General features: G+C 34.1%; 1 protein-coding gene across 1 annotated transcript; it reads left to right on the top strand.

Moving 5' to 3' along the window:
- The first annotated feature begins 71 nt into the window (after window positions 1–71).
- LOC136036393 (pancreatic triacylglycerol lipase-like) lies at window positions 72–22,010 on the top strand. Its single transcript, XM_065718580.1, has 8 exons — window positions 72–169; window positions 3,044–3,145; window positions 5,725–5,861; window positions 8,889–9,134; window positions 10,806–11,027; window positions 18,203–18,356; window positions 20,043–20,101; window positions 21,730–22,010. The coding sequence occupies exons 1-7, from the start codon at window positions 120–122 to the stop codon at window positions 20,098–20,100; spliced, it is 969 nt and encodes a 322-aa protein (XP_065574652.1). The 5' UTR covers window positions 72–119; the 3' UTR covers window position 20,101; window positions 21,730–22,010.
- Window positions 22,011–24,259: the final 2,249 nt, after the last annotated feature.

Raw genomic sequence — 24,259 nt, 5'->3', positions numbered from 1 at the left:
TTTTTTACGCATCTTTTGAAATTTCCAAATTGTCATACGACAAATTTGATGATAAGATTTAGCTATAAAAATATGCTCATTATTCATTAGGTAATGAGAGGAAATCTAAATGCGGAACGATGATCAGAGTTTGGATTTTTTTCGGTCTTGTTAATCTTGTGCTAGGTAGGTTTTCCTCTTCCCTTTATTTTTGTTATTTTTTTCTGTAAGCTGGGTGATTGAATTGAAGTTCAATTATTTTTATATCTGATAAAAAATAATATTCGCCTCTATAATCTTACGTAAAATATGAATTGTTTTTTTCCAAGAGAAAATTACCTCTCAAAATTTCATTTGTATTACCAGTGCATTACTTAATATCTGAAAAAAAATTATTGAAAACCTCATTGGCATGTTACTTGTACTACTACGACTAGCGACTGCTGCACCAAGCCACCTGAGGCTAAGACAGCAATGGAAGCTCCTACACCGCCCCAATGTTTTCAAAACTCCACTCTTAACCCCATAGATTCTCTAAATTCCCCCCTTAAGACCTCTTCCCAGCCTGTTTGGGGACCACCTATTTTTTTTTACCCTAGACCCTTTAGACCTTTATTTTTAATCCTAGATTACGGAAGATGTGTCGTTGCTCCGCTGCAAAAAAATATAGAAGCAAATTGAACGGCGTATAACCGGTTGAAGTTGCACGTTCTATTTAATATTGTCAACAACTTCTCGCTGTGGCAATAATATTTATATTGGTTATAACGTCCGAACAACCGAAAATTTTGCGATACATGGAAATGCCCAGTAAGCTACGAAAAAACCCCCCCAACAAAACATTCTCTAGCCCCCTTCTCCCTTTTAGACCGTCTGAGTGTCTTAAACAATACTTTTATGAGCGAGAATTGAAATTTTGAAATTTTGAGGAGTGGGGGGAGGGGAGCAGTGCCAACTTTAAGTAGTTTCTCGTTTGAGCCACTACTTGGATCAGTTTACATTTTTGTTTTTATAGAACTATGTTTATACCTAATTTTTCAGCCACAACAATTTTATTTGATTCCCACAATAAAATTTCCAACCTTATAATGCTACAATTAAGAATATTTCCGCTGTATCTATTTACAGAATTTATTTTAGGGAAGCGAAAGTCGGCTTCCTCAATGGGTTGTTTGAAAACGGGCTACTATCTAAATCGTGTTCTACATCACATTGGCTCTTCGAATATCCGTGGGCACATTTCCTTCAGAAGCTATCCCCACGTTCAATATAGCTTACTGTAATCAATTATGATTAATTAATTAATTAGTGCAATTATTGTGCTCTTCTGAACACCATTCAGACACTAAAAACTAAATTTGCGTGAATGATTTGAAATTGAAATAAAGATCATAAAGACCAAAATTTCCCTCTCTATACTCCCAATAATTAAAATTAAAGTTGAAAAAAAATAATTAGTGTTAAAAATCGTGCAGTTCCATAGCATCTTTTAAAAAAGGTAGGTTTAAAGCATAAGATTTAAAGCATCATTTAAACCTAATGCTATGGATAAATTAAAATATATTTGATTTATCCTAATAGATAAATACACCAATAATTTTTCTAGATAGAAAAGAATGCATTGCAGTTCTTTGAGGTCCGAAACATTATAAGCAACGATTAATCTAATAGGTTGAAATTAGCGCTATTGAACACAATTTCAATTATTATCATTGTCTTTGAACGCCAAAAATTACAAAAGTCAAATGCAAAAAGTCTATTTTTAAAAAATCAAATGCAATAAGTCTATAGAACGCAGGGTACATGTTTGTTATTGCAAAGGAAACTTATTTTCATTCGACATGCTATTTGTGAGCTTTGAAATATGTACTTTTATAGTCTATATATTTGTACCATTCTATATTTATATTATAGTACGGTGACAAAACTAGATGCATCCAGGATATTTTTTTTTTTGGGGGGGGGGTAGGAGGGGGTGCAAAAGGGTTTATTTTCCCGATTTTTACAAAAAACTAAAAACGCATAAAAAATTTGTTTATATTTGTTTTTATTATGCTTTTGCGAGTTGGACAGTCATTTTGGGGAGCGGAGGTTCAAACCCACTACCCCCTTGGACACAGCCTTGCCCCTTGGATTTTGTAAAGTGTCAGTAGATAACGAAATAGGGAAAAGCTGTTGAGTACCGTGAACTGCCGGAATGGATCTGCGGCCCAAAGTAGCTCCAACTTAACCTATGTTAAAAGAATATATTTTTTAATCTGATTTTCACTGTGTCAATTAAAGTTATTTTAAACGTGCCCGTAAAAATAAATATTTATGTTTTGTCGCTGTTACGCCAAAGGGTCTCTGAATCTACTTAAATAATTGCCAAAAATCATTTCCTGAGCTGCATTCAGAGGGCGAATCAGCATGATAATTAATGATCAATCGCACATCAATCCTCTGACGTACGTTATCCACTAATTCTCCTTTCGAGAACAGTTTAGCCTATAGTTTTTGGTGATTCCCCCAAACGTGTAAATATACCAGGTACGGCCTTAGTGACGACAACTTAGAGTCGTCATATTTATATATTTTGTCATCCGCTGGGCCTTAAAAAAAGAACAAGCTAGACATTTCATCAAATGACTGGTACAGTTACCTTACTGCGACATATATATCTATATACATAAACATTGTACGTAAGGATAAAGTCTATCCAAAGCCTTTATAAAGAGAATGTTTTGGTTATTGTCATCTATTGTCTTTTTTATTTTTAATTGACCCATAAATTCCTGAACTATGCTGAGCGTTTCAATAAGTATTCCCAAGACTTTCTTTGGAAGGGGAGGGGGTTTTTCAAACCCCTTTTAATGTACTAGGGGAGAAGATTAAAACCTAAGATGTTGTTTTGCGGGGGAAGTCTTATTTTACTTTTGTTTAGCTCTAACCTTGTTTTCAGGATTTGTGTTCCTCCCCCCTCCCCCGCGCGCCTTAAAAAATAAAATGATTTAAAATTCACAAAAATTGCTCGGATATGCATTTGATTCCTTTTATATCAAGAATTTTTTTTTAATATAGGTAGTCCTGTTTCACATTCTCAAAGACTAGAAGTTGGAAACGCTGCACGCATTCACCCGGTACCGAAGTTTAACCCCAATAATGTTTTCTTTTATCTCTGGACAAGGTAAGCTATGTTTACAAAACTCAAGCCTTCCAAAATTCAACCCAAGTAAATTCTCGAGGAAAATTAAGTGAAAGAAAATTCAACTCAGGCTGCAACCCGCAAGCCTCGTAAAATTTAACGCAGTAAAAATTAAACAAAATGAAAATTCAACCTAAGACAAAAATTTAAATCAAAGATAACTCAAGTCTTCTAAAATTCATTCAATGCAAATCTCACCATGGAAATAATAAATCGAAACAATATGGAGCCCACCCTAAAAAACTCAAACCTCACCTGGTAAAAATTTTCCAAATGAAAATTCAATCACAAAAACCTCACAAAAGTCGAGCTTCAAGAGATTCAACCCTTGTAAAATTGGCCTGGAGGAAATCACCCAGTAAAAACATTACCTGCGCCAAATTTTAAACACGAAAAATTCAAGTTACAAAAGAATTCCACCTGTTGATAAATAAAGGATTTTATTTAGTGACTAAACCGTAGAGAGTATTTTACTATCTAAAAAATAGAGAAAACATTTTTAGAAAGCAAAAAAAAAAAACAAATTAAAAAGAACAAAGCAATAGATAAACAAGAAACAGGAAATATTCGATTACAAAATTTAGATATAGGAGAAAAGAACGAAAATGTCTACAAGAGAAGAAAAAAAGGAGAAAAACTTTATTCAATAGTCATTTTGTTTTAATCAAATACGGGGAAACCACGTGCTAATTCTCTTTAGCATTCCAAATAACGATGATGTTGAATATTTCAGAGTCAGAGAACTTTTGTAATTTGATTGAATTTGCATTCTACCGTTTTCATAAAGTTTACAATAAAAAAGATAAAAAAGAAACTTTTTTTTTCATCATCACAATCACGGGCTGTACAATTGTTTTTAGTAATTTAAAATAAAAATAAACTCAATATGTAACTATCAGCGATGATTTGCTTTAGTTTATTTAGGAGAAGTTTTTGTAATCTGAAGATCAGCATGATCAGTAAAAATCTAAAGGGTTCAAGGCTTAACAGCATGGGAGAATGTAGGCCTTCATGTCAAGGCCTTTCTGTCAAGTTTTCCTATTTTATCTACATCATTGGGACGAGAAAGGAATTACCGACCACGACTCGAGAAGTATATTCATTTAATTTATGGTTATTTAAATTTACTAAGAGCGGCCAGTAATCAGGTCCATGCGAAACTCAACCCTTATTCATGTTGCTGAAATGCAACTACGCGGGTACATAATATACTTAGGTATTATATACTTGAGCGAGCTATTAAAATGCACATTTTCTAGGCTGTGGTTTGAAAGCATTATTTGATTTACCAGACACTGGTCTAGGTTGAGATTCTTAAAGAGCAGTCTCCGATAAATCTTCAAAGATTGAATGCAAAAAAGAGAGATTTTCGGGGATGAGACCATTAACTGGAGGGGCATGATTCCCCTCCAGTTACTTTCGCTTCTTTTCATAACTAGCGATATATACCTTGATAACGACAAGATATGGGAAGCGAAAAACATTTTTCGGTGTAAGGACTGTAGAACAAAAAAAAAAAAACTTTCTCTTAGGTTTGGCTATGATTGTACTTACTTCTCCGTTTTACATATTTTGTATCAATTTTTTTCTGAGATCTGCTGTCTTCTTCACAATGCTCGTGTTTTATGAGTGGCAGAAGGGAGAGAGGGGACTGTAGGACTTTCATTGTATGCGGAACGATACCAGTTTTTTATGGTGTGAATAAATTAAACAAGATGGATCATTCAGACACAAAAAGGAGACACTCTAGGTCATTCAAATAATAACCATTTAGGGATTATCTCTTTTACCTTCGGGCAAAGTTTATTCGACTGTTGTTCTACGGATATCTGCATATACTGTGTAAGCCTTTTTCATAAAATATTAAAAAACAAAAAAAATTTGATATCTAGACGAAAAAAAACCAAAACTTGAAACGTTAATTGTCTTCTCTTGTGCATATTGTATGTGTCATATATGTTTTTAAGCCAAGCTGATTTAAGTATAGATCTATGAATCATAAGATATGGAGACTGTCGGGCAAACCAATAGAAAAGGAAAGATTAATAAGAAATCTCTATTCATCGCGTATGTGTTGATCATCTCCTAGCTATGGTGTGTTTGACTATGCACAGATGTGAGGTCATAAGAATGCTCTGCTTAAAACTCTGCGTAGGTCCATTCTATGCTGGAGCGCCACCTCAATTGCGCCGGATGGGCATCGCCTCTTTTCTCCATTTGAAGAATGTACCTTTCTGTAGAGTCCCTTGGCATCTGTTGGGATAACCACACAGAAAAGTGTCTTTTATCTGGTTACGTTTCATCTCAAGATTTGATAGTCCTTTGAAATCTCGTAATGAAACGATGTAAAAGACCAGCGACAAATCTTATTTAGAGGCACCTGGTGCCAACAATTTAGGAATAAGAAAAAATTTCACCCTGATATTTGTTAGTTTATGTTAAATTTTAAAAGGAATACTTAAGTAAAAATTTCTTTCAAGGGAAGTTTTAAGTAAAAAGTGAATATAAATAAATTGTTTATTATCATTTGATTCTATTGTATTTATCTTCTTTTTATTTAGGGACAATCCAAGCTCTTATGAAAACATTCATCCTGGTCACCTTGGATTGAACTTTGACAATGGTAGAAAGACTAAAGTTATAGCTCACGGATGGAATCAAAATGGCCTAGACATGTTTGTCATTGAAATGAAAGACGGTTTGTAGTTTTAACTTAATCTAAAATCATATTCGCTGTTTTAAATGCCTTACAGCACCCAAAAACAAAATTTGAGGTGGTTACGTACTCATAAATTTCATATAAAAATTCAGAGCAATGGTCGAATATATTTCTGGGATATTTTATGATTTTTCAGTGCAACTTAAGTTAAGCCCCCAATACTCTAAGCATGGATTAATACCAAAAGTACTCAACAATTGAACATTATTATTATACTTCAGGAAATTAGGACGTTTCTATTGGCAGGCGAATCTTAAATCTAAATCTTTCCTCTTTATCCTTTTCTCTTTTTTGGGAGGGGGGGGGGTTGCAAATATATAAATAACAAATAAGATTATAACATTCTAATAGATTAAGTAACACACAAAATTACCCTGAATCAGTGAAGACAAGTTTAAAAGTGGCATAATCATATCCTCAGTTTAACCAAAGTTTATTGTAGTAGTCAAATGGGTCATCAGATACTTGAACATTGTTCATTGGGGCCAAGGCCGTATATACGATGGTGGGAGGGTAGGGTATTTGTCCGTCCCCCGAAATGTTTGTCCGACTCGTAAAAACTGACGAAAATGAATTTATGCGTTTTTTTTAAGTTTTTTGCAACCCCCCTACCTCCCCGAAAAAAAAATCCTGGATACGGCCTTGATTGGGGCTTTATTGAAAACGGTTATTATTTCGAACAGTGTATTTTTATTTGTCATAATATTAAAAATAAAGAATAGAAAAATCAAAAATATTATCGTAACAACCAAGAATACTGAAAAGAGCTAATTAAAGTAGATTAGCTGTTTTATATACAACGATATTTTTCCCTGGAATTCTTAGGTATTTTGAAGTTATTAGCGGTTGAAGTTTAGAGCGCTTCGATATAAAAAAAAAGAATATTTTGCTCTAAGAATCAATACAACCACCTTTTTCTTCAGACCTTCATTGTTCTTTTCAAATCCTCTCGATTTCGCAAGTCCAAATTTTAAATTTTCATGATTCCCTTTCCAATGTTTCCTAAAATTTTCAGGTGTGCCCCTTAAGCTGTTAATTTATACCTTTATCAATGCCTAAGGTATTAAAGATTTGCCCACCTTGAAAATCTGGATGCAATATGACGTTTGACTTAGTTCGGGTTCCCCTTCAACATTCCCTAAAAGTTTCAAGCAAACACCCAGAGCTGTTCGTGTGATCTGGTACATATGCCCTTTTAAGAACATGGATGCACGCAGTGTCTTTTGATTTACTTCAACAACCCCCAAACGTGGATGCACGTAGTGTCTTTTGATTTACTTCAACAACCCCCTCAACATTGCCTATGAGATACACCTTTCTCACAAGCCAAATAATTTTAATTAGCTCTGCATCCAATTCAACTACCCTAAAATTTCGAAAATAATGCCCTTAGCTGTCTTTTAGGTATTTCAGATACGCCCTTTTGACGACTGGGGCGTATGTTGTTTCTTTTGGTTTAGTTCAACAACCCTCTCAGCATTCCCCTTTTTCTGATTCTTAAGACTCTTGTTCGTTTTTCATATACTCAAGACCCTTAACACCTGATAACCTTTGAAAAACTCAACACCCTTAGTCATTCCTGAGGTATTACAAATGGGTCTCTTTCACAACCTGGTTCACAGAGTCTCTTTATTTCGTCAAAAACTCCCTTTAATATTCCCTGAAAGTTTAAAGTTAAGACCCTTACCTTTTCCCGAGACATTGCAGATGTGACTTCTTTATAACCTGAATTAGCTGTGTCTTTTATTTACTTCAACGTCCTCCCCAGAATTCCTTGAATGTTGCTATCTTTCCTCTATTTATGCATTTTGTGTGAATAATCTAGCCTATCCTTTTTTCATCAGAGTGAAAAATGATGATGATCTTTTCCTGGTCGTCGTTCTATTTTGAATCTATATCCAAAAAGTCCATTTTTTCAGGATACGAGTTTTTGAAAAGGAACCCAACGAGACAAACTGCTTAAGATAATGAAAAAAAGATTAATCCTTGATAGAATTTTAAGAAGCTTTCATAAACCAATGTAGATGGGGTTCCTGGGGTTTTTAAACTAACAGAAGATCTTCAAACTTTTAAACCCTTTGTTAGTCGAAGTTAGAGAATTGAAAAGAGACGGATGTCTATCGATGTCTAAGTAAAATCTACTAGCCATATAACTTCCCTAAGCATCCTAAGAGTTGGTACTACTTTAAGAGAATCAATCGTTATTTTAGACAAAACTGTTTCAAAGAGCTTCCCAATCTCTTATTAGCTTATCTGTTTTATCTCGATGTCAATTTCCTTTTTTTTGCTTAGATTCGTCTTTTTCAGAGTAAATCAAACAACTGAAAACTCTGATATGAAACTAAAGCTTTTATAAATGAAACTGGTACTGGGGTATACGTTCGAAACTAGTATAAGATCTTTGCATTTCTAAACCATTTCATCGGTTGAAGTTGATCAATTTTTACCTGGCCGATATCCAGCGGAGTCTGAAGGCCCATTCACAGTGACATTTTACTGATACCAGTGTTTTGGTAGCGCTGATATGAGCCGGTCAGAATTTTTCATAGAATTTTTCCGGCAATCAGAAGGTTTCAACGAAAAATGTAAATTGGCTCAAACTAGCGCTAGTTAAATCTCAGCATTAGCTCAATCTTATGCTCCACTAATTAGATCCACAAGGCCAAAAACTTTCTTAGTACTCGTATATAGAAATAGGCTTATTGTAAGCCGACTAATCATTATTAGTGACAAAAAGTTTTATAGAAGAGATGGAAGCATTCCGATATGTTATTAGTTTATGCTCTTGAAGCTTGTAGACTTGAAACTTGACGACAAATTATTGAGGATGTGGTTTTATCTTTAAATTTTACTTGACCGTTATGAAACAGTTAAAATTTAAAATTTGTTTTAATTTTCAGTTGGTAACTATAGGAATCACCAAAATACTCTTGAAAAGTTCCAAGGCTCTTTAAAATTTCAAGTAAATTTCCCTATTCATTTTTCTAATCAAAAAATTTAATTCAGCTCTTCTCAGCCAAGGAGATTATAATGTCATCAGCATTGATTGGGGAATAGACGCTGCGTCATTCGACTACTTTTCTTCTGCTTATGCTGTTGTCGACGTTGGAGCTTACGCTGCGTCTCTCGTCGATTCACTTGTAGCAAATGGTGCAAATATTAAGGATTTTCATATTGTTGGTTTCAGTCTTGGTGCACATGTTGCTGGTGCTGTCGGTGCCGCTGTCAGTGGCTCTGTGTCAAGAATTTCAGGTAATTATTTTTTTTTTTGTTTCTTAATTACAGGACAGGTGCAGGTTGAAACATGTATTTCTCTTCTGGTAATCAATTGTGCCTTAAGGCCATTCAATCCCATAGAAACCATTTTGCGAGCTATGACATGACCATCCAATCAGTTCTAAATAGTTTGGCCGTACAGAATAAAAAAAACTCATCATGGCCGAAATACGGCGATTCTTTAAGGTTTTGCATCCTCTTAAGACATTCAAAAAAAGTGAGCTGGAGCACTATGAAGCATTAGACACACAATTAGGCAGTAATGACTTGCGTATGGACACGAATTTTTTATTCAGAGAGTTTTTTACTCAGAGAAGCTGCAAAGCAGCTATAAGGAGATAGACTCTTGAGGGGGATTGGCACAATTGGCGTAGAAAGATGAGAGCCAAAGAAATGAAGGAAGTAAATTCTGAAGCTTATCTCGTACTGATCAAGCATCTTTTTTACCTAAAAAGGTCTTAGATTTCAAAGCTTGTTTAAGAGATTACAAGATAATGTCCACATCTTCTTTACCACTAAACAAAAGAAAGAAAAAGACAAAGTAATTGTTCGAAAGGTCCAAAAAATTAAATCCCCTTAAAAAAATCTATTTTTTCATTCACCATTTATGGATAGTGTGATCTCAGAACAAATGTAGCAATAGTATAAAATTGTTAGTATAACTGTAATATAATGTTAATATAGATTGCTTTCTAATCGTATGGTTAGCCTTTCGGAAGTTCTTTATTAGTTGTTTTTGTGTTGTCTCTGTAATTCACTTTTCAGTCACATTAAATTCTTAATTAAATAAACAGACTTTCGGCTCAGAACTAGAACATATGTATGCAATGAAGTTATAAATTTAATCTGAGTTAAATACAGTTTTTGTGTAAGAAAAAGATATTTTTCTTTATTTTGTCAATTTTAATCGGAATAATGAGAGTGTAAGTACAATCAGGAAAGTTGTAATCATAGTTCTTAGATGTACTAGCTTAGTCCTAGTTTTTATTTTCTTATGGCTTTAAGTCGCTTTCTAACCATAATACTTTCACTTGATAAACACAAAATAAACACATTTTGTACCGGACGAACACTTTTTTGGGCTTAGAGCTGATATATGTAGCTATAGTAAAATTATATGTTGAATCTGTCCATGTAACAAGGTTACCAGTTACTTTTGTCTAATACATTTTGTTTCAAACAGTTTCTCACAAGAATTTGGGCTTTGAATATAAGATTTTTACTACTGAGGAATTTTTTTTTATGTATGTTGAAAATTAGTCGTATTTTTGTAAAGCGAACTGAATATACTTAATAACAATTTTTTCGGAATTATAAGAAATTAAAAAAAAAAAAAAATACAATACTAGGGGTGTTAAAAACTAAACCGTTTTTAACATTCTTCATCATTTAGTAATAAAAGAATTTTTTAATAATATGACTGTAGCAATTTCAGGGCAGGGAACCATTTTCATGGGTCAATCTTGACGAATCATTAAGTGAATTCGTATTATTTTCAAGCAAATGTAATCCTGTTTGAAAGACTGAGGAACAAGGTAGACACATTTCGGCCAAACAATAACACTTTTCAAGGCCTGTAGGACGTTTTAAAAATGAAGACGTTGGAAATACACAGCGATTGTATAATTATGTAAATGTTTTCGTTAGGACTGGATCCCGCCTTACCCTCATTCAGCTTTACAAATACTGATCGTTGCCTTGATCCAAGTGACGCTGATTTCATTGATGTGATTCACACGAATTCAGGACCACTTTTTGAAGGAGGTTTGTCGTTTCTTGATCCAATCGGTCATACTGATTTCTTCGTGAATGGTGGCCGAGTCCAACCTGGCTGTTTCGATAATGTAAGAAGTATCAATGACTTGATCTGTAAGTATCTAGCATGATTATTGTTATTACATGCAAACTCGACAAATGGTATTACATTCGAAATGAATAATATGCTAATGGGGATTAAAACCTACAGTCACAGAAGCTGAACGGTCTTTTTCTATCGCTGGACCGTCCGTGGCAAAAGCATAAGCAAGATTAGTATCCTAAACAGTAGATACAAAATGTTTTTTGTGAATTTGTTTTATGTAACATTGGCATAACAATTTATTTTAAATATCAAGAGAACTATATTATGTTTTGAAAGACTCTTTTCTAGTGTTGGGTTATTCATAAAACCCAGATAGTCGATACTCTATGTTCCCCTTGAATTTATTTTATGTAACACCTAAATAACACATGACTTCAAATTCTGGGAATGAAATTATATTCTAGAAGGCTTTTTTTTTTCTTGCGATGGGTTATTTATAATAAAAGTCCGATTAAGTTTAACGCACCAAACAGTTGATACCCAGTTCTTCATTTGAATTTATCTTACGTAACGTCGGAAATTTTTTTTTCATATGTTGAGAATGATCTTATGTTCTGAAAGGTGTTTTTCTAGCACTAGGCTATTAATAATGAAAAAAATATTGAAAAAATATTAGTTGAAAAAAAGTTGAAAAAAATATTAGCACCCCAAACACTTGATATCCAGTGCTTTCTTCGAATTTATTGCTTATATTGCGTAAATATAAACAATTATTTCAGTTGTTGGGAATGTACTTTTTTCACGAAAAGTCTTTTTCTAGAGCTGGGTATTTCCTAATAAAAGTTCAAGCAGGAATGTTCAACTTAATACCCAATTCTTGCTTCAAATTTATTTCGTTTAACAAAGAAATAACAATTGTCTTCAAATGGTGGGAATTAAATTTTGTTCTGAAATATATTTTTCTAGTGCTGGGTTGTTCATAATAAAAGTCTGAGCAAGAATAGCACCCAACCTGTTGATCTCAGATGCTTCCTTTGAATGTGGTTCATGTTATGTATAAATTAAAATTTATTTCAGATGTTGAGAATAAAATTACGTTCTGAAAGGTCTTATTTTTGAGCTATGTTGTTTATAAATAAAAATTTAAGCATGTTTTATCCCCCTATCCTTTTCAATTATGCAATTGACTTGGTTATGGACAGGGCTATCAGAACATGCCAAGCAGTGACGATTGGAAAAGGTGAACAGGTCTCTGATTTGGACTGTACCGATGATATTGCTCATATGAGGAGGATGATTAACTGAAAGCCCAAATCATGATGGATGATGTTACATATTACTCTGCCATGGCTGGATTAAGAATTGATCCAACAAAAAGTTAAGTGACGTTTGCTAATTCACAGAATTCCTTTCTATATCCTTGACGGCAACAGCGACAGACCACTCAGAGGGACGTTCCGACCAAGAATTGAAATAACATGGGTTGTCAAAGCTCGAAGTAGTAGAATGCCGGATGTCTTTGATCACAGCTGTCTTTATCGTACTCTATGTCTCCAGTTCCACGAACGACTATCTAACAGCGAGATCTCTGTGCGGTGTAAACAACATGCCGCTGGGCCATTGCCTGTGCTGTAAAATACCACCAAAGCGTTTCAAAGTCTACTGTTAGCGCACCCCTGCTCGAAAATTGGAAACTTTGACCTGAATGCCAGAAGAAAGGCTGGTGGTTAATGGTTAAGAACGACGTGGAGGCGTTGGGAGGCTTTCGTTTCTTCGGTAGGCTTCAGTTCGGTTGCGCCATGTCGAAACCGTTGCACATGACCGTGTCCCATGTATTTCCCTTTAAAAGTAAATTAAAATAAAACATAAGAATATCAGTCTATTTCAAATGTTTGGAGTGAAACTATTCTCTGAAAGGTCTTTTTCTAGCGCTGGGTTGTTAAGAACACAAGTACTAGCAAGATTAACGCTCAAATAATTTGTACCCGATTCCTTATTCAAAGTTTTTATTTTTTATGTTTTCTGATTTTTTAAAGAAGCACTGTCATCAGCAATAATCTGCTTGAATATCCTGCATCTATGTAATTAGGCAATTATTTTGGAACCGCTCTAAACTTCAGGTCATGAAAATATCACAACCAAAATTTCAGAACCAAGGAAACTTCAGTCGAAAATTAAATATTATTGTATTGATTCTTGATCTCCAATTTGTATTTTTATTTTTTTTTTTAAATCAATCAGAACTTATTTTGATAACCAAACATGAGCAGAAATAAAGTCAAATAATAATTCATAGGTAAATTGAACATAAATTACTATCGATGAATAAATGAGACACAAAATGACCATAAACTACAATGAATGATCATATCAAAACATCTAATTAACTAGGAATATGCAAATCAAGCTTGAAACGAACAAAAATCAACACAAACAAGAGTTTGGGTTGTGCCTCCTTCTCTCACTAATCAAGGGCATGCGGTCAAATTTTGACTGGATGCTCTTTGGGAAAGTGAGGCATGGGCTAATTACCCATTGGTCACTTTTGACTCTTAAAAAAGAAGTAAAAGTTCTAATTTCCGATCAAATGAGCCCTCTCCAAAGTTAATACGACAGCTCCTTCTACAAAAAAACGTATATTCTAATAACGGAAACTTACATAAGTTACAATTCTTTCCCTGGGGGCTATGGAGGATTTCTCCATACCCAATAACATAGCAAAAAAAAAATACAATAGGTACTAATTTAACGAATAAATAAATCTCAAAAGGAGTGAAACCTAAATTGAATATGTAAATCAAGCTTGAAACGAACAAAAATCACTACAAACAAGAGTTTGGGTTGTGCCTCCTTCTCTCACTGTAAAAGTCTAAAACCTACTGCGTCATTGGTGCTTTACTGAAAACGAATTATATTACAAGTAATTTTTTTGTACTTAGTACAACATTAAAAATAAACATAAAAATGAGAGTAGAATTAAATTTTGAAGTGATGAGATTTCAGCAATTAATATCATTATACATCAAATATTCAGTTTAATTTTATTAGTTCGTTCCAAGACTGTTTAAGACAACCATAGTTTTACTACAAACAAGAGTTTAGATACTGCCCCCTTCTTTAGCTGTGAAAGTCTAAGCCCACTCTGTCATTGGTGCTTCACTGAAAACGAATTATTTTACAAATATCTTCTTTTCCAATTACAGGAATGAAAATGAAAATAAAAATTACAGTGAAATAACATCTTGAACTGATTATCTTTCAACAATTGATATAATTATATATCAATATAATTATATATATATATATATAATATATATATATATATATATATATATATATATATATATATATATATATATATATATATATATATATATATATATATATATATATATATATATATATTATATATATATATATATGATATATAATTATATATCAAATATTCAGCTGGATTTTATTTGTACTTTTCGAACCTGTCCAAGACACATATAGTTTTCAGTAATGCCCCAATGGTACAGTAGGCTTTAGACTTTTACAGTGAGAGAAGGAGGCATAGCCCAAACTCTTGTTGGTTGGGATTTTGTTCGTTTCTAGCTTGATTTGCATATTCAATTTAAGTTTCACTCGTTTTAAGATTTATTTATTCGTTAAATTAGTACCTATTGTATTTTTTTTTGCTATGTTATTGGCTATGGAGAAATCCTCCATAGCCCCCAGGGAAAGAATTGTAACTTATGTAAGTTTCCGTTATTAGAATATACGTTTTTTGTAGAAGGAGCTGTCGTATTAACTTTGGAGAGGGCTCATTTGATCGGAAATTAGAACTTTTACCTTTTTTTTTTAAGAGTCAAAAGTGATCAATGGGTAATTCGCCCATGCCTCACTTTCCCAAAGGGCATCCAGTCAAAATTTGACCGCATGCCCTTGATTAGTGAGAGAAGGAGGCACAGCCCAAACTCTTGTTGGTTGGGATTTTGTTCGTTTCTAGCTTGATTTGCATATTCAATTTAAGTTTCACTCGTTTTAAGATTTATTTGCTATGATTGTTTGTTTGTTTGCTATGTTTGTTTGCTATGATTGTTTATTTAATTTCTATTCGTTTTAGGTGTCATTTTTTCTTTAATAGTGATTTCTTGTATTCATTTTTATTAGTACTTATTGAATGTTTTTTGCTATGACTGTTTATTTAATTTATGTTTGTTTTGTGTTTGATTTATTCTTTAATAGTAAATTTTTGTCGTTTCTAGTTTGTATTTTAAAAGGTGTTTTTATCTGCTGATTTTAAGTTTAAAATGGCCTTCACTTTTCTTTGAAAACTTTTTTCAAAAGTTTTTTTTAAGTTATTTTTTATTCGTTTTTATTGTAAAAAGTTTCAAGTTTTTAGAAAATGCCTCATTTCAAAATCAATTTTATTTTCAACATCAAAGTATTAAAACTAGTACCGAAATATCAAAGTAACGAAAGCATCTAAGTAAGCAAGGTATCAAGGAAAATAAAGTATCAAACTAACAATAAGCAAGTTTCGTAACTCAGAGCCTTTTCTCCGGGGCTGGGGGGGGGGGGGGGGTTCAAACATGGAATCATATTTATTTGGTCTTTGAACTATCTTGAACAAAATGGCTATCTCGACATTTTGACCAGATTCACTTCGGGAAAGTGGGGCGTGTGCTAATCGCCCATTTATAACTTTCGACTCTTAAAAAAAGAACTAAAAATTTTAATTTTCGACCGAATGAGCCCCCTCCAAATTTAATAGGATGGACTTCCACAAAAAACTTAAATTATAATAATGGGCAACTTACATAAGTTACAATCCTTTTTCCTGGGGGTTATGAAGGATTTCTCAACCCCTAAGTTATAGCAATTTGAATTTGAATTTTAAACAAAGTGACTATTTCAATTTTTTTATAAGATGTATTTGAGAGGAAAAGGCACAAGGGGGAGGGGGTGCTTGTTACTTTTTGATCATTTGCGCATTTTTACAAAGGGCACAATAAATGTCGATTTCCGATGGAATGAACTTCCTCCAAAGTTTATACGACCATGCCTTCCATAGAAGCTTTATATGTTAACGATGGGCTGCTAGTATAACTTAAACCCAAGGGCTGGGGAGGCCTACCATTTGATTACCCTTGACTATTAAAAGTGGAGCTAGAACCTTCAATTTAAGTCAAATGAGGCTTTTCCGAAGTCTATACGATTACCCCTTCGATATAAGCCTTATATATGAAAAATGGAAAGCTTGCATAGCTTAGAGCCCTTGCCCTTGGGGCAGTGCAAGGTTAGGTCAGCTCCCGGGGAATAATTGTTTTAATTACTTCACCTCTTAACTATTTCGGACACAATGGTCATCTCAAAATTTTGATTGGATGCGTTTGAGGAAAAGAGGGCATGGAAAGGGGGGGGGGGTTGGTGCCTTATAAGCACGTTTTAATTTTAAAAAGGGCAATATAAATTATTATTTCATATTGAATGAGCTTCCTCCAACATTTATAACACCACCCCTTGCATATGAAATGCCTGTATAGAAACATTGGAGCATTATGGCCTTGGAGTTGGTAGGGGGAGGCTAGTTGCCATCGGATCACTTTTGACTTTTAAAAAGGGAACTGAAACTGTCAATTAATAATCATTTGGCTCCCCTCCGAAGTTTATGCGACAAGCTTTTCTGCAAAAACCTTATATTCCCCCAGGACATAAGTTACAACCCTTCCCCTGGGTTTCGGGAGGGGATGTGGGCCCCGAAGTTTTTTCATGTGATCGTTGGAATATTTCAAACAAAATGGTTATCTCAAAATTTTGGTCGGATGCATTTGGGAAAAAGAGTTGGGGAGGTATATGCCCGCCGATCACTTTTGATGACTCTTAAAAAGGTAAATAGAAATTTCAATTTCCGATCAAATGAGCCACTTTTGATGTTTATAGAACCACTCCTTACAAAAACCTTACCTTACCCGGGGCATAATGTAGAACACTTCCCCTGGGCTCTGGGGCTCTGTTGACCCATGAATTTTTGTTATTTGATGTTTAAACTATTTTGAACAAAATGGCTATCTCAAAATTTTGGTCAAATGCATTTGGGGAAAAGGGGGCCTTATGGGGGTGGAGCTAGTTGCCCTCCGTTCACTTTTGACTCTTGAAAAGGGCAAACGAAATTCCAATTTACAATTGAATGAACCCTCTCCAAAGTTTATACTAAGATCCCCTCCATAAAAACCTTTTATGCCCCCGGGTTATAATTTACAACACCTGCCATGGGTTTTGGTAGCTTTGTTATTCCTGGATTCTTGGTCTATGCTAAAGAGGGTTGGCGCTGTGGGGAGGGGGGGCTAGTTGCAATCGGGTCACTTTTTACTCTTAAAACTGAATTAGAAATTTCAATTTCTAGTCATTTGAGTGGTCACTGAGTTTTGTACGACCACTTCTTCCATAAAACTTTATGTGCCCCTAGGGCATAAGGTGCAACCCTTCCCCCAAACTCTAGAATGGGGGGGATGGACCCCGAAGGTTTTGTTATCTGATTGTTGGACTATTAATTACCCCCTGGTCTCTTTTCACTCTCATAGAGTGAACTATAACTTTCAATTTCCAATCAACTGAGCCCTCTCTGAAGTTTTTACGGGTATCCTTTCTATAAGAATTATATATCCCCCAGAGCATAACTTACAACGCCTGCCCCCGGGCCCTGGGGATTGTGTCGACATTTGGGTTTTTGTTATGTGATCTTTGAACTGTTTTTAACAAAATGGCTATCTCAAAATTTTTAGCGGATGGGTTTATTGAAAAAAGAACGTGGGAGGGGGGTTAGCTGCCATCTGATCTGTTTTGACTCTTAAAAAGTGAACTAGAACTTTTAGTTTCAAATCAAATGAGCCCCCCCCCCTGATGTTAATGCGAGCATCCCTTCTATATGGCCCCAGCTTCTAACTTACAGCGCCTGTCCCCAGGCCCTGGTGTGTTTTGTCGACCTCAGAGTTTTTATTGTCTGATTTTAATTGAAATCCAAATTATAATAAGCTAAAATTATATTCGTTTGATTTGATTTTTCTGTGTCAAAATGCGCTGTCAACGGCGTTGTTGATCTTCAAATCTCAATGTACCCGTATTAAATCGTAAAACTATCCTTTCCTGTCAGGGTTTCATTCTTGTGGGTGGTAGCCTTGTGAGGAGTCCACAAGAGTAGCTTTTTTCTTTTAATTTTTTGCTTACGCATGTACTTACAAATTCTCATTCCTTAAAGCTGGATGCTCTCATGCTCGAGCCCATCAGTATTATGTTGAATCCATAAGATCCAATGCTTTTCGGGCGAAACAATGTGGATCATACGACGAATATCTTGCTGGAGTCTGTAACTCTAATACAGAAGAGTATATGGGATTCGTGGTGTCTGCAAGGTAAGCAATAAAAATTTATTTTGTAAATATCTAAAAATTCTGTAAATATATTATAAAAATATATAAATATATTATAAAAACTCTAAAAATTTGTTTTTTGTTTCTTTTTTTCCCTTATTACGACTTCAAAATCCATAATTCGCAGTTATACAAGTGTCTCGGTTCATGTTGGCGTGTTCCATCGGTAAAACTAAAGATGTTATTATGTGCACAAGTCGAGTATGTATGAACCTGAAGCTAGATTATCAGGCTGTTTCAGTGTCCAGAAAATTCTAAATTATCTAACATAAGGGATGCCAGTACTTGTTCCGGTAACTAGATAAACAAACGTAGATGGCGGGAGATAATTGGGTATAAATACAGGGTACCAGCAGCCTCATTACTTTTAATTTCGGGGCTCAAGAAATTCAAATAATATACAAGACATTATTGCACCTATAAAGAGAAACAGAGAGTTTACTTGTAAGAAATCTCGTAACCCAAAATCTTTTGGTTGTTTTTACTGGCTTAAAATTTCACCCTGAAAACAATCAGGAATTAAAAAGGCCAAGCTTTGGCTTCACTTTTGGCGTATAAAAAGGGAATACTATGATTGGCTTACAAAAATACGGTGCAGAAAACAAATGCGATTGAAACACAGGTTTTGCTAGAGATTTATAGGACAAAAATCTTTCTTTTTGTTTTTGGTACCGTCGTGTACACAGGGTGCGCGTGGGATTAGTGTTTGCTAAAAATATTATGTTAGGAACAAGTAGTTGTTCCTAAAGTTATTGTTCCTGTTTTAAAAACAGGTACTAAAGGTAGTTGTTCCTGTTTTTTACAGCAATGCTACTGTTTCTGTTCATTTTGGATATACTTAAAAAATGTTGCTTTATTTTTAATTTTGATAGCACGCTTGTACAATGTTTACTGTTTGATATTAGCCAAAAAGTCAATTGTTTTTGGTTACTTTATTGGAGAGGCTCGTGATATTTTTTTTCTTTTGTTACATATAGAATAAAAGTAAAGCAAGTCAAGATAAAGTTTAATTTTCCTAACAGATGTTACAAGCATAAATTTTGAGATTTACACACATATAAAAGCAGTAATAATGCAAGAAGATTTATAAAATCATACAAACTCAAAGGTGACGGACGAACCCAAAGAAGAAAAAATCGTAATTTCAGAAAAATCGTGAGGAAAAAGTAATATGATTTAGCATGCTGACTAAATCAATGGATAAATAGGTGAGCAGAAGTGTTGAAATCATAAAGTTTGGTAAAAGCAGTAAGATTGAGGTTTATGCTCTATCTATTTTTATGTACAGATTTACAAATGTATAAAATCGAATTTAGTTTTATAACTTTTTTGCTGAGTTCGAAAATGCAGTTCAAATTGTTCAATCTCCCTCACTACGTAATACTTTATAAGTTTTGCAAAATCTGTTTTTTAATACTTTTTCCAACACTGAAAAATGACTGTTAATGTGTCATATTTGTTTTTGTATGATGTTGCCAATGGTAGTGGTAGACCCACGGTGGTTACCTGGTATTACAGTGAGCTGTTAGTAGTAGTAGCATTAGTACAACAGCTGAAATAAATGGACTAGAGAGAATACGTTGAGCGTAGTTTGTATAGTGTCAAATTAGGTTTTAGTGGGTAAACAAATTACGTAAAAGCTCAAAATCATATCTTTGTTTTTTTCAGTGCTCGTGGTAATTTCTACCTTCAAACTAATGAGAATTCTCCATATGCTAAGGGATAAGGTATGATATTTTTCTATGCTTAGATACTTTTTTTTAACGATATAAAGTGACTACTGAAATTTGGCTAAAAAAATTCGTATAGCAGAAAATAAAAACAAGGACTACACTCCTCCCTCTACCTCTCTCAAATTGACAGTTAAAATAGTATAAAAATGTTTCATAAGATAAAAGATCTACTTTGTTTATTTTTTTTTTTTACATATGCTTTCGAATGTGCTTGGCAACATGTACTTGAATGGGAACTTAACTATACATATTTAATCTCGTTAACATGGCTGCACACATTGTCTTTTAATTTGCCTCTGCCAGTCTACTTTCTCTTTAAATTAAAATTTGAGGTCCACTTAAATGTACTCCTAATGCTCCCTAAAAGTTTCAAATTATCCCGAAAGCCATTTTCAAAATAATGTACATATTTTCAAAACTAGGTGTACACAAATACTCAAAAAACTTTTTTGCGTGCAAACTAATGGTCGGCGTTTCGCAGGTACTGATATCATGACTCACTTGCCTTTGGCCAGGAGTGCAATGCTTGGTTGTGTGCAAATCATCTAACGCTTCCCGTGTTTTTCCTCCAGATTTCTCCAGGTACTCATCTAGACCTGGTTCGACTCTGGCTGAGCTTACAGATTTACGTCATTGACCCGTGTTCCAAACCAAATAACCAGTAACACCAGGACTCGAATCCTTGTTCTCAGGATTTCAAGTCCAGTGTACTAACCATTAGGCTAGGACGGCTTCGGGTATCTACAGCCTCTCTTTCTTTATTTTGGTTAGCGTTTCTTCTCCTGAGCATACCCTTTGGAAGTTCTGGGAATCTTAGCATACCAAACAACCGTGAGAGCTCCTAGGTAATCTGAAAACCAAAACTAAGCATTTAAACAGCGAGTAATTTGAACAATTTAGACTAACACTGCCATTATTTTGGCATTAAACTAGGTAATAACAGTGATTGAATGATTAAATTTATGTAAGAATATAGCCCTAATAATCTCTTAACAAATAGAAATTGAAAAGAGCTATTGAAATTGAAACTATCGATATAGAAATTGAAAAGAATGTCTAAGAGTCTAGTTTATGTTTTAATATGATTACTATTAACATTATTCAGTTTTAAAGAATCAAACTAACAGTTAATTGACTTACCTACGAGATCATCTTTTTAAAAAGCCTAACCATCCTATTTTGTTCTATTTATCCCTCTATTTGTTTTTACTTATATCATATATAATAGAATCCTTAGTGTCTTCTGTTTCCAAAAATGTTGGGTAAATTCTATTTTTGCTTCAGACACCAGTGGAAAAAACTGTAAGGACTTGATTCATTCAAATGTTATTGTTTAGTGAAACATTACCTGATTATGTGGGTGAGCTCACCTATACAATCAGGTAATGTTTCAATAAACAATAAGATTTGAAAGTTTCGTTCGGAAATAGAAGTATTCCAAAGTTATATCTCCCCTTCTCTTTGTCTCTCTATCTCTCAACTTCCCTCTCTCTTTCGCTTTCTCTCTGTGTCAATCCCTCTCACAGTCTTATTGTATCGTCTCCCTCATCTCTCCCTCCCTTTATTTCTTGTTCGTTCCGCTTTCTTTGGAGCTAGATCAAATTGTTTAATTTTTTTTCTAGATCACAACAAGTGTCATTGGTTAATGTATCATACATGAAATATAACGGGAGAAAGTACGATGTAACTGCCATCTAAAAATATTTTAGTGTTTACCAAACTGAACATGTGTCTGTGATAAGAGATAAGTTACAAAAAGCAGTCAAGGTCTTGATGTCAAAGGGTGAGTTTGCTGAAGTAGAGGACCTTTATTGTGCTTATTATACCCAAACTGTTATCACTTTTATTTTTAAAGTTGTATAATGTCGAATTGTTGAAAAAAATTATATTGGACTGTTTGATATTCTGTTTTCTTTTTATTTAAATCAATAAATATTTGAACGAAGAAATTGTTACACTTCATCAAAGCGTGTTTTGGATTGGTGATTTCATGGAGGGAGGGCTAAAATTTAATTTCTCTAAAGTGACGATTATTAAATATGGTATGATGAATTCCTCTTTCAAGGACCATAAAATGACTCTATAGTGTGCATTCATCTGCAATCATGGGACTTCTTATCTGAAAAAACAAAAAAGAAAACAATTAGCGGCACAGCCTGAACTCTTTTTAAAGCCACTGTAATCAACAGTCATTTAAAGATATTTATCCACTTAAGTTATGTTTAAGTACTTAAATATAATCTGATTTGGTAAATATGACTTAGATATTCATGGAGAAAGACGCTAAGGGGGGCTGAGTAAATATTTAATAGTGAGAATTGGCAACGGGTATTAAACTGAGAGTGTTAGAAAATGGTTAAAAGAAGAAATTGAACTAAATCTATTGTTTATATTTAGCTGAAATTAAAAAAAGTAAGCATCAATTATAAAGCTCAAAACAGATATATAAGTCTTTGACTGACTTCTGACAGTCACTCAAAGACTTTCACTGTTCAGGTACATATAATTTGTTTTCGTTTTGAACATTTTTTGTTTTTCCTCCAAAATTAACCCCTCACCCCCGAGTTTTTTGTAACTTCAAACCTTTTAGTTGTTTTTTTAACGCTATGTCTTTATTCTACTTGTTCAAAGACTAAACTTTTTTTTTTATAACTATAAATTTTGTAAAAAAAAATGTTTTTTGAAGTACATTTTATGCTTATTAATTTATTTTCTTTGATGCACATGGTGTCTTTTGATTTTGACTATTTTCTGAAAGTTTCAGTTTAAAGTAAATATATGAATCATATAAATGATTCTTTTACTAACGCATGGACAAGGTTAACAAACTACTTCACCTCTTTTTTCATGCTCTTTAAAAATGGTAAGTTTTTCACTCGAATATGCACCCCCCCCTCCCTTGTGGAGTCATATATATCCCTAAATAATACTTTTCTGTTACGATTTTGGATGCTTCGTTTCCTCTGTAAACGTGTTTTTTGACTCGTCAAAACCATCAGACCAATAACTAATTGTAAAAAAACTTTAAAACTAATGGATATCGAATATTGACGGAAAAATGCAACCACTGACGTGGCTGATCGTGGTTTTCTGTTTACTTGACTTCATCTTAAGGAAAAGAATCAATAGTTTGTCATATGTGTAGGGTGGTGTCGCTTATAGAAAAAGCAGCCATGTTGTTTCGAGTATTTTTGTTATTGAACTCCCATTGATCCTTACTGTCCAGAACTTAAAATCTATTTGATCTCTCCGTCTATCGCTCCGTCTATCGCTCCGTCTGAGTTCCAGATGGAAAACTTAAGCCATTGATTTATACCCTAAACCGTACGTAAAATATTGCAGAAACATTTTTGTGATAACCTGGATCAGAGTAACGTCTTTTGATTTAGTTCAGGACCCCTGAAAAATTTCCTGGAAGTTTCAACTTCATACCTTAGCTGCTCCTGAGATACTGCACATACGCAATTTTGACAACTTCGAACCATATGGTTTCTTTGGATTAGTACAACATTTCCTTGAGCATAATCTGAAGGTTGTAGCTGAATACACTTGGCTGTTCCTGATCATTTCAAAGCCATCCTTTTGACAATTTGGACACAGATTGTCTTTAAAAAAGTCAAAAGGCCTAGAGCGAGTCGGAAGGCAATAAAGAAAGTCACATGTGGCTAAAAGAGGCAAGATGAGACAAAGAACATCGGGAAAGATTTCTAAGAGTTGGAATAGCCTAAGAAAAGTTAGAGAAGAACAAAAACGTTGGAAAAGGACTAGAAAAAGTCTTAAGGGAGCAAAGGAAGTTGGAAGGCAGAAAAGAAAGTTGGATGGGACTAATAGGTGTGGATTAATGGGGACAAATACTACCCTTGCTGATCAGACCCCTTTGGTAATCTTAGGTCTATGAGGATCAAGTTAATTAGCCGTCACTAGCTCTAGATGCATACTTTCTTATGACTTTAACCCCTCCCCATAGACTTGGCTCTCTCTGTAATCATTCGATAGCAAAACGGTAAACGAAAAGCTTGTATTAAATTCTATATTGAACTTTATTCTGCGAGTGAGAAAAGTGGCCTTTGCGATGGATTCAGTTACAGAAATTACTTGCGATTTCTATAAGGTAGACATAAACATGGAAACTAAGAAATCTTTGGATTTATG

The sequence above is a fragment of the Artemia franciscana genome, chromosome 15 (genome assembly GCF_032884065.1).
Source record: "Artemia franciscana chromosome 15, ASM3288406v1, whole genome shotgun sequence".
In the NCBI taxonomy this organism is placed as follows: Eukaryota; Metazoa; Arthropoda; class Branchiopoda; order Anostraca; family Artemiidae; genus Artemia; species Artemia franciscana.
The sequence above is the reverse complement of the archived record's forward strand: the minus strand, read 5'-3'. Positions and strand labels throughout refer to the sequence as shown.